The 11,230-nt window shown below is 44.5% G+C and overlaps 1 protein-coding gene across 3 annotated transcripts in view; it reads right to left on the minus strand.

The window, feature by feature from the left end:
- Positions 1-11,230, minus strand: part of LOC147031730 (neurobeachin-like protein 1) — a 246,793-nt gene that overhangs the window by 179,359 nt on the left and 56,204 nt on the right. For 2 of the 3 annotated variants that reach the window (XR_015053987.1, XM_085866599.1), the window contains one exon: positions 1,936-2,022. The exons of the other annotated variant lie outside the window; for it this stretch is intronic. Coding sequence is in view for 1 of the 2 variants with exons in the window: in XM_085866599.1 (XP_085722725.1) it covers positions 1,936-2,022 (87 nt within the window). In the remaining variant the exon portion in view is untranslated. The remainder of the gene's footprint in view (positions 1-1,935; positions 2,023-11,230) is intronic. 3 annotated transcript variants of the gene reach the window in all.

Here is an 11,230-nt window from a genome sequence, read left to right on the forward strand (position 1 = left end):
TTAAGCCTAAAGTTTGCATGCACAACTTTACAGAGACGGTGGTACACAGGGCTTGACACAAAAATAAATAAATTTAAATAAAATAAATTAACATGTCCAGGTAGACATGAACTTCACTAATTGGGTAGGAAAGTAAACTCTTTAGCCAGCTGGGGAAACAAAAGTGTCCATCAGTCTGAGGCCTGTAAGGGAAATTAAGTGAAAATCCCAAATTATTTTGAACAAAGCCAGGTCGAGGTGTCAAGCTAGAAACAAGACAAAATTAGTGCACTGCTCAAAAAAAAAGTCAACGTGCCAAACACGAAAGGAGTTACAACAGTTTCATAAAGATTTATGCTTTTTCGGGTGAAGAATAATTACAGGTCTATCTGGCAGGATACAAAAATATAAATAAAGAATTCTTCATGTCAAACCCTGGTACACTTTGATAGAAACCAGTGAACTATTTCAATATACGGAGAGATAACACAAGTGAAAAATGTGACAGACATCCGCATGCCATTGTAAACACGCACCCGCATGCACCCGCGCACGCACACACGCACACACACACCTCATCCGAGATCAATGCAGCAGGAATCAAAACAGGCCCGGTGAACCAAAGAATCAATGCCAAGAGTCCCATGCGACTGCAACTTTTACAGAGACTGACAAGCGATATTGTTTAGAGGCCCAAGGCCGAATTGGATCGAAACAAAATGCTACTGTTGGAAAATTTGGCAGGCGAAATTGTGGAAGGGGGAATGTCCGATTGCAGGAGGCACCAAAAATCCGTGCACTTACATTTAACATGGAAATTTTGGATAGACGCTTTGAAATGGGTCGGTGAATTGATGATGAGCCTACAGTCACAAGTTGGACATGAGAGAGCCGATAAATGCTTGGAGTGAGAGAGCATACGTCTATGTTCAAAAGAACATCGGCAAAAAATTGTCTGACAGGGTCCACCACCAAGGAAGCCATGAACAGTGTAGAAAGGATTTGGGGGGGGGGGAGAGGGGAACACAAAGAGAAACCAAAAAATGATTGTTGAAAAAGCACTGCCAAAGCTGGAGTGGCCCTGATCTGGCTCGGGTCCAGTATGCAAGGCACGGGATGCGACAGGATAATTATCGGCCAAGAAGCAAGTGACCAAGCTGCATCTCGACTTGGTGTATGCATGTTGGTCACCATTATATTTTCGGCTACTTCAAAGCATAATTTCAATGGTATAAAGCGATTCAAAAAGTTGAAAACTTGACAATTAATTAACTTCACAAACCAAACTCAAATTTCAAAAGATGAGAATTACTTTTTCTGATTCTTATGAAAGTTTTGTTTCAAGTGCCTACAGAAAAAAAAAATGCACCATTAAGCAGCAAATGCAACTGAGGTCAATTTCTAAGTAATGCACGTGCAGGCAGCAATTACGTCTTGCTTTTCAGGGTCCGTGACTGGCTGTGAAAATCATGTGATGTCTCAGTCAATTAAGGATCCACATAAGCAAAGCACAATGATCCACAAATGAGGCTCAGAAATTACTGAGAAATTCAGAAGTTGTAATTTGTTTTTTTATACTGCAAAAGGGAATTGAGTGTACCTGGTGAGCATGCATATGAGCATACAAAATAAAAAAATTCCTCATCCTTGAATTTGTGCGGTGGCTTCATGCACATGAGGTGTGCATGTTCTTTGTGATTCCATTTAACTCGCCACACCACCGCCGGATTAACAATAAGATAAAGTAATTCTCACTTTTTGAAATCGGAGTGTGTCGTTTCTCTTTCGCAAATCAACAATGAGCATAATTGTAAGCTTGCATTTATTTATTTTTCAAGTCACGAGTATCAAAAAAAATTTGTTTTCGAAACGATTGAGAAATTATCCATGACAAAACACCCCAACAGACAAGTGGATCCGAGCCAGAGGGCCATTGCCTTGTACCCCTACTGGTACCTTCTCACAACCCTTTTCAATGAGTGCTGGCCTCACGAGTTCACTGTCAGTCTCAGCTGTGTCTTTGCATACAGGATTTAGTAACAGCTGTTGGGCAGATATGATAGTCACACACAGGACAGCCAAAGCCTTTTGCAAAGCTATAAAACAAAAAACATCATGTTTTTAGTGTTAAATGGGGGGTGCGCCAAGAAGCATCAAACACCATCTTTATCAAACATATCATCCTGACCTAAAGGCTCTGCTCGAAAGGACGCAATCTCACATGGTTGGAATGTTTCCGATGTAAACGGCCCTTTTGTTTTGGTCCACCCCCCTCCCCTCAAATATGAAGACTCATAAAAAGCTGTAGTCCACAAACAAGTATCCTAAATAGGATAGCACGAGATCACATCCCCTGTGCAAAACACAAAGGAAGGAAGGCAGGCCAGAGGTCATGTGCAAAAAAAATAAAAATAAAAAAGAAGCTGTCGAAAGAGGATGCCTTCAGCAAGACGGCGTTGAAGCCTTTTTGCAACGAGGAAGTAACAATGGTGCATTAAATAGTCAGCAAAATTAAAGAAGTGCAACTTAGCAGCATATTTTTTAAAGCACTCTAGGTTTGGCAACATCACCGTAGGATGTAGACCATTAAGGCCAGGATATTTTTGCACCGATATAATCATGCAGCGTCTTGAAAATAGCTTGCATCATGAACGGTTTGAAAAGCTGACCTGAGGTCGATGCTTGACAATACAAAGTCAATCCCAGAATCCTTCTATCATCCCCAGGTGCATAGCTGCTCTTGTTGCACTTCTATCGGCATCGATTCTCATGCAAAAACTTCTTGGCAGATAGTGTGATAAAAACAGGTCTTCATCGCTTACGTGCTAACGTTTTGCAATGAGGTATTTTAAACCATGCTGACCTGTTTTACAACATGTTACTCAAAATGTGGATCACCCTCAAAAGAGATCCTTTATTTACTGCACTTGCAAATCTGGGAGAATTTATTTTCTCGTCCCCACTTACATACACTAGTACATACCCGTCTACGACGGGTATGGGGGAAAGGACGGATCACAATATTCGGTTGCGGTAGTTTCTTTGGATGTTTTGCGCCACATTCAACAGCTCAGTTCATATTGGTGGTGTGTCTGGGTGCCCATGGTAGCGTTTGAGACTGGTCACTTTAGATTGTTGGCCTTGACACATAGTGCCGGATGAGTAATACGAACTATTTGACATATTCATCGTTTCTATATTACTTCCATCAACAGATTAACAACATGGCAGGATAAATGTTGTAAATGCTAAGTTGAACAAACATCCTGAACTCATGGACTTAGTCAAGTAAAGCACGTCATTTGGGACCCGACCGTCAGTTTGCCGCCGAACGCTGCTGCTTGTGACGTCATTGATTCCCTCTGAAAATTATATTTACATTCGATTTTTTGAATCCGCTATCACCTGCGTAAATACATGGAACCCATGATGTGAAGATTTCGGAAGTGTGAACAGAATATGTTCGGAGAAAAATGTGTTAGAAGCTCCAGGCTTACGCCCATTATATTATATTACATATTATATCTTATGATGATATTCAAATTTTTTGAATCCGCTATCACCTGCTTAAATACATGGAACACATAATGTGAAGATTTCGGAAGTATGAACAGAATATGTTCACAGAAAAGTGTGTTAGCAGTTCTATGCTTGCACCCATTATATTATGATGCCAACCTTCACACTCCCCACACCTCCCACCTCACCCTGTACAAAATAGGTATTGGAACTTTAATTTGACGATTAAATACCACTCTGTCGTATCATTCTCTGTCGTTATCATGGAGCACTCCATATGTAGGTATGAGATGGGGAAAAAATGGCTGCTCCATCAAATGTGTAAAAAATGATATGCTGAAAAATTACGACAGAGTGAAGTCCATCCATCCATCCATCATCAGGACCACACTCTGTGCAGTGCGTTGGTGCTGCTTAAGCAGTCTCCTTGGCTATTGGGCACAATCCTGGATGGGTCGCCACTCTGACACAGTCCACCAGCAAGCTGGTACTTATTTTGCCGACCTCAGAAGGATGACAGGCTGAGTCAACCCCACCTGGTATTAATTCAACAGCCAAGGAAGATTTGAACTCAGAACCCTGGGATCCCAAGCCCACAACTCTCGACATTAAGCAAACACCAGGCATCGAGTGAAGTCACAAGCCTTTAAAAGCCATACCTTTTATTCTCGTGCGTTTTCAGAACTACTAAAACTGACAAAGACGTAAAAATACAACAAAGCTTAAAACAAGCCAGAACGCATAAAATATACGGTATTGTTAACCTGATGTACATGAGGCTTTGTTTGTTAAGATAGACTCTCATCTGTTTTGTGTTCAACAAGAGCAGAGATTATTTTACTACAGTGATCTGGCAAAGAAACATGATATGGTGTTATATACCAATATTAAGGCAATTTAATCAGAATTAGGTTAAGTGGCCAGGACATTGCAATGCTACTGGCAAACAGATGAATAAACAGGAAGTAGATGAAATACACATGTTCCTGGATGACTCTCCAAAACTGGTTTATTCCTCAAGGCATGGGGAAAGTAAGTTTATTCCTCGAGTCATTGACTTCCGGTTCCGGTTTTTGAGGCAAAGGTTGGTTCTCTCAGGGGTCTCCAACGACTTTCTCAAAGATAAGTTTTCGGTTGTTGTTTGTCGCGTTTTTGAATGTCTTTTGTTGCCTCCATGTTTACTGTGTGTTCCGAGATAGGTTTTGTTTCAAAATGTGTGCTAGTTGGTGAGTTTTCGTCGGTCTTGTCATATTGGATTTTCCTGGACGGGATTTTTTCGTCCATTTTCCTGGACCCGTCTTCGTGCACGGTCGTGTTTATTTGTAATTTCTCCGTATTACCATCATTTCTCATTTTCTCCACTTTTCCCTCCACCCTCCTTCTATCCCTCCCAACTATACTCTCTGTTTCATGTCTTAAAATTTTTAAAATAATAATACAACAAAAAAAAAACCTCTTCCCTCCTTCCCTTATTCCCAACGTAACTTCCTGTACCCCCTCTTCTTCCTCCATTTTTGCCGATCTACCATCTTCCTTCTACTTTTTCCAATCCAAGTTCAACAACACCTTCACCATTTTTCTTCAACCTTTCCTTTACCTAATCTTTTCTAAACTTAAAAAAAAAAGTCTCTTAAAATGTTTCAACATCCTCCACAAAGCTGCTTCCTTCCTCTGCCCTCGCTCTTCCATCTCATCACTCCACCTCCTCCAATCTTGAACACTCCCCACACCTCCCCCTCTGCCCCCTCTCTTATCACTGCCCACTGCACCTGAACTCATCACCACCGAGCTTTTTCTCCTCATCTAACTCTCTCCCCGAGCTCGTCTGCAATCCCCCACACTTTTCAACAACTCTCCTTACCTCCTCCCTCTCCTCCCTCATCCTACCTTTCCCCTCTCCTCCCCTGCAACCAAAGCCTCCTCCACTCTCCTCCCCTGCAGCCAAAGCCTCCTCTCCTCCCTCTTCCTTAAAAGTGTGGACCTCAACCAACCGGGGCCTTCGCTCAAACCGTACAGATCTTTCCATACAGGTTGCCACTGACAAACCAGACATAATCTGTTTAACAGAAACGTTCCTCCCTCAAGACGTCTCTGACTCCCTAATATCTCTCCCTGGGTACTCCCTCCTCCGGTATGACAGACCTGAGCCTCGTCCTGGTGGTGGAGTTGCTCTCTTCATCAAAGACTCTATTCCTCACTCACCATGCACTGTCCTCTCTCGCCCACACCCCCAGGAATACCTCTGGCTACGGCTTCCCCTCCACTCCCCCTCATGTTTATACGTGTATTGTACCGTCCACCAAACAGTGATGACTCCATTTACATTTCGCTCTCCGAAAACATGGACCAACTTCTAGTCTCTCATCCCAACTCTCTCTTCCTCATATGTAGTGACGTCAATTGTCATCATGCCAGTTGGCTGGGTGTGGCTACCTCCCTCACCTGCCATGGCACTTCAGCAAAAGATCTCTGCGACCCATTGGGACTGACACATCTGTCAACTTCCCAACCCGGATCTCAACCAATTGTACTTCATCTCTTCTGGATCTGATTTTGACAAATTTTCTTTGAAACTATCTGCTGTTATTCCTCAGCTTCAATCGGTTCATCTGACCACGTGCTTGTCAAAGTTGACATCTCTCTGGCTGTTATTAGAGATCCACTCAGCACAGTGGAGTCTGGCATTTCACTCAGGCCGACTGGCAGGGACTTCAAGCAGCCATCAAACTTCTCGACTGGTCTCCCATCGCTACTTTCTCCGACATCAACTCATCCTGGGAATTCTTTCAAGGAAACTTGCTCTCACTCATGCACAGATTTATCCCATCTCGTCTTCAGTTGTCCTACCCTTCCCCTCGCCAATGGTACACTGAAGCTTGTGGCAAGGAAGTTGTCCTGAAACAGCTTGCCTTCGCTTCATGGAAGGCTAATCCAACTGAAGGCAATCTCAGTTCCTTCCAAAAGGCTTGTAACAAGTGCGTGTCTACCCCCAGGAGAGCCAGAAAACAACATCTTTCTAATCTCAAGTCTGAACTCTCAAACCTGTCTCCCTCCTCAAAATCCTGGTGATATCTAGTTACCTCCACCACCAAAGGTGAAAGAGGTTAAGTATTTTCCCCTTTCTGTCTGTTTGTCTGTGTACAGGATATCTCAAAAGTTGTGAACGGATCTGGATGAAATTTTGTGGACAGGTTTGGTGTGTGACAAGGATGAACTGATTAGATTTTGGTGAAGATCCATATCTGAATCTGGATGTGAGAATTATTTAATATTTAAGTGATTCTTCACCATTGAAAGATTGGGCAAAAAACAATACATAGCCTGATATTTCAAAAAGGTATTGATTGGGTCCGATATGTTCTCGTGGATCAGGCATTACATGGCGTCAGTATACGCTCTTCTGTGTGCCATTCTAATTAAGTCTGTTTCTGGTGTATGTTTCCCCTCCACCCTCTCCCCCTTACCTCAAATGGCTACACAACTGATACTTCATATGAAAAGACGGAATGCCGAAGCTCAGTGTTTGCTTCTAAATCTAGTGTCCAAAACCCATCGCTTTCTGTACCCAACTTACCCAGTCACACCTAGCTGTTCCTGTAGTGTGTCCTTTTATCCTGACAAGGTGGAGAGCTTGCTATCAAACCTCGACTCAGATTCTGCAACCGGTCCAGAAGGCATCAGCTCACATGTTCTACAAACCTGCTCTGCTGCTCTTGCTCACCCTCTGTTCTATTCACGCTCTCATTTGCTCAAGGTCATTTGCCATCGACTTGAAAATCAGCAAAGGTTACAGCATTGCAAAAAAAGATGCAAAAACAGATCCCTGCAACTACAAACCAATCAGCCTTCTCCCAATCATCAGCAAGGTTATGGAATCCATCATCACTTCAGACATTAAATACTTCCTCTTCTCCAATGGCTTGATTTCCAATCATCAATTTGGTATCAGACCAGGTCACTCTTCCCTGGATATGCTGCTTCTGCTCTCCCAACAATGGATGGAGGTACTCAATACCAGACATGAAATCAGAGCCATATCCCTCGACATATTGTGTGATTTTGATAGTCTGGCACCCTGCCCTGCTCACCAAACTCTCTACCTATGGTATCCAATGCCATCTCCACTCACGGCTTGCAGACTTACTATCCTGTCGCAGCCAACGTGTGGCCCTTAATAAAGTTCTCTCATCCCCTCTTCCTGTCCAGGCTGGAGTTCCTCAAGGCAGTGTTCTGGGCCGTTCTTTTTCTGGTTTTCATCAATGATCTCTCCAACTCTGGAAAATCCTATTTATCTCTTTACTGATGACTCCACCCTCTGCCACACCATCTGTCAACCCTCAGATTGGCAAGCAGCAGCCTCTTCACTCTCTGCAGATCTGGATCAAATCACAAGCTGGTCCAACACGTGGAACATGTCTTTCAATCCTGACAAATCTCACACTCTCACCGCCTCTCCAAAAGGACCGTTTAGAAACCCCTCCCCCTTGCCACCCCCCCCCCATCTACTTTCTCAACAAGCCTCTGGAAGAAGTCCTTAAATTCAAGCTTCTAGGTCTCACTCTCTGTCATGATCTTTCCTGAGAAAGCCACATTTCCAACCTGGCCTCCAAAGCCAGTCGCCGACTGGGCATCCTCCGGCATGCAAAGTCCTTACTTGTCACACCTGAACTCCTGACCACATACAAAGCTTTTTCCCACAGCCTGATGGAGCACTGCTCTCCCGTCTGGGCTGGTGCTCCCGCCTCTCACCTTTCTCGGCTTCACACTGTAGAAACCAAGGCATTTAGGATCATTGGTATTTCCAGCGATGAGGCTGAGTCTTTGGGTCTGTCACTCTCTCACCACAGGCAGGTCTCCTCTCGGGCCTCACCCCCCCCCCCCCAGTTCAGCCCAGATAGTACAGACCAGTGTTTCTCAACCGGGGTTCCGCGAGAAACAGTAATAAATAGGCTAATGTATTTTTGAGTAGTTTTTGTTTGATTTAATATTCGTAATTTTACTATACACGTATGGCATATTGTTGAAAATCCTTGGTTATTATAAGAGGCTTCAACCTTTTATATTATTTACAATTATAACAACCATAGGAAATGTATTTAACGATGTCTATATGGCGCCAGTGTGAAACCACCCTCACTGGTTAGTGGACGTCCTGTACGTGGCGGATTCGTGTATCATTGAGTAACTGACTCAAGTACGGGACGCATGCACGGTGTCCATCTATCTTCTCTGTGTTTCCTAGCGCAAAGTCTCTCTCTCTCTCTCAAGGTTAGTTCTTCTGTTTACCTTTATTGCTTCAGCTTTATTTGTTTAAGTTTTGTTGATCAAGTTCCATGAGGTGTGTTTTTTTTTTATTTAGAATTTTTTTTTTTGTGAATTAAAACCTTGGTGTGAGGTCTCATAAACGAGCAGTATTGTTGCGAATTCGCGACCGCCGGCGTGCGATCGGCTGCTCGACTCGAATGGCGGCCGCCTCGCCCACCGGAACGGACAATTCCGTCGTGACCCTCTCGGAACAACGCCGGGAGCCAGTCATGGGTGGGGGTTTAATCCCACCACGACCGTGCCAATTGCTAACCCGCGCAGGATAGGGTTGCTCGCCAAATTCGATCTACCTAAGTACCTGCGCGGATGGTCGACCGGGCGATCGTACCACGCCGCAGGCCGACTCCGGACACGAACCGCTTAAGCGGTCCGTTCCGTGCTATCGGGATAACCGAGCGGTGTTATCATCGGCCTCGACGGTTCCGATTAATTCTCGGGCATTTTAAGCCCACTACGAACCCATTTAGTGAAGCAAGATGGAGGGTCAATAAAGAAAAGACGAAGCGAAACGGGAAAACAGTTCACACAATGCACATTATTACGCGACACACAGAAAGCACACATATACAGCCAAACAGTCAGAATGCACCTATATCAGGAAAACAAAAGAAACAATGACGCAGAGTTACAACCGAATACGCATACACACGGCAACACTTATACAGTTTTACTTTACAAGACACGGCGCCGACACACATTTACTGAAAAGCAAAGGAAAGAAGCCACCCTCATAGACAAGGGGGCAGACGGGCCTGTAGGCCAATATGTGCGCAGGACCTGAAGGAGCGGCCAGGTCAGCGAGACCGGGTGGGTCCTACCCGCGTCTTCATGGCGCGTTGGCGGACGAGTCGCAGACGTGGCCGCGTGGCTGTGCCCCGACTCCGTGCTCCTTCGCGGGTTTCGTTGGCACGACGTTTGGAGTGGGGTGGGAACGGGGCCCCCTTGTTGCACTATCTCAGCGCGGAGGAAAAGGGGGAATTGTTGATGCTCTGGGGGAGGGAGAATGGCTGGCTGGCTTGGGTGCCGTGACGAGCGATCTCCCGCCGCGACCTCGTCGCCGACCGCCGTCCTTCTCGCCTTGGACCCGAGCTCCTTGGCCTCTTGCCACAACTCTCCTCAGCCGACTGCAGAACCCATCTCGACGCCTTCGCCTCCCGACTCCACTCTCTGCCACACTTTGCCGCTCTTCCAAACTGACTCTGCCAAAACTCTCTGCCACGATTCGCCTTGCGCTCTGCATTTTATAGGCCGGCAGGAGAACCAATATGCAAATTTCCGGATCAGGATGAGCTCGGGGGCTGAGCCACGCTCGCCCATTGGACGGAGGAAAAGTGGGCGTGAACCTCCTCTGATCCTAGAATTTGCATATTTCGATTTCACACGGACGCCCTGGAGGCGGGGCCAAGCCGCTCCGTGCTTGCTGATTGGACGGATCAGAAGTGGGCGTGTAGCATTCTTGATCCGAATTTTCCCTCGGAAAGGCCGCTATTTGCACTCGCGGCTCGGTGCGTATCACTTGAACGAGCCCAAGACAGCCCGACGCTCAGTGTTCACAGGTGATGCGGGAATGGCCGTAGAAGGAGAGAGGTGAGGGTGGTGGAGGGTTTATCGGTGGTGGTTTGATGGTTATGGCGGTTGATTCAAAATAAAGATAGAACAGAAAAACGTCTAACTCAAAGCGTCACAGCCCGAATGAATCACATAAATTCCCTCTAAACAACGGGTTTTGGGCTAACTACACATGTACTTAGAGTTATCTCACCTACGGGACCTGAATGGTGGTTTGCGAATTTCCACAGCCATAACAGTATGTTTTTTTTTTTCCATTGCCAATACATTTGACAAAAAGGGGGTCATTTCTTCCTTAAACCAGGTATCCGAAAAAAATATATTATATTTACCACGTGAACTACGATAAAAATATAAAAGAGCTTGATATTAATAATGGTATATAATAATTTTTATGCAGGGGTTCCCTGATGCATGAAAACTATTTCAAGGGTTCCACAAGGGTAGAAAGATTGAGAAACGCTGGTACGAAATAAACAAGCAGTATGTTTTTTTTCATTGCCAATACATTTGACAAAAAGGGGGTCATTTTTTCCTTAAACCAGGTATCCGAAAAAAAATAATATTATATTTACCACGTGAACTACGATAAAAATATAAAAGAGCTTGATATTAATAATGGTATATAATAATTTTTATGCAGGGGTTCCCTGATGCATGAAAACTATTTCAAGGGTTCCACAAGGGTAAAAAGGTTGAGAAATGCTGGTACAGACGTTAACATTTCTGGGTTTTCTTCATTTTTAACATTTTTCTGTACCTTAACAGTACAGACAGTACAGACTTTAACATTTCAAAATTCAATTAAATACCAGAGGGAAGGGTGATGTCGAGCCTT

Source organism: Eptatretus burgeri, chromosome 2 (assembly GCF_056783735.1).
Source record: "Eptatretus burgeri isolate ZD-2024b chromosome 2, Ebu_testis_v1, whole genome shotgun sequence".
In the NCBI taxonomy this organism is placed as follows: Eukaryota; Metazoa; Chordata; class Myxini; order Myxiniformes; family Myxinidae; genus Eptatretus; species Eptatretus burgeri.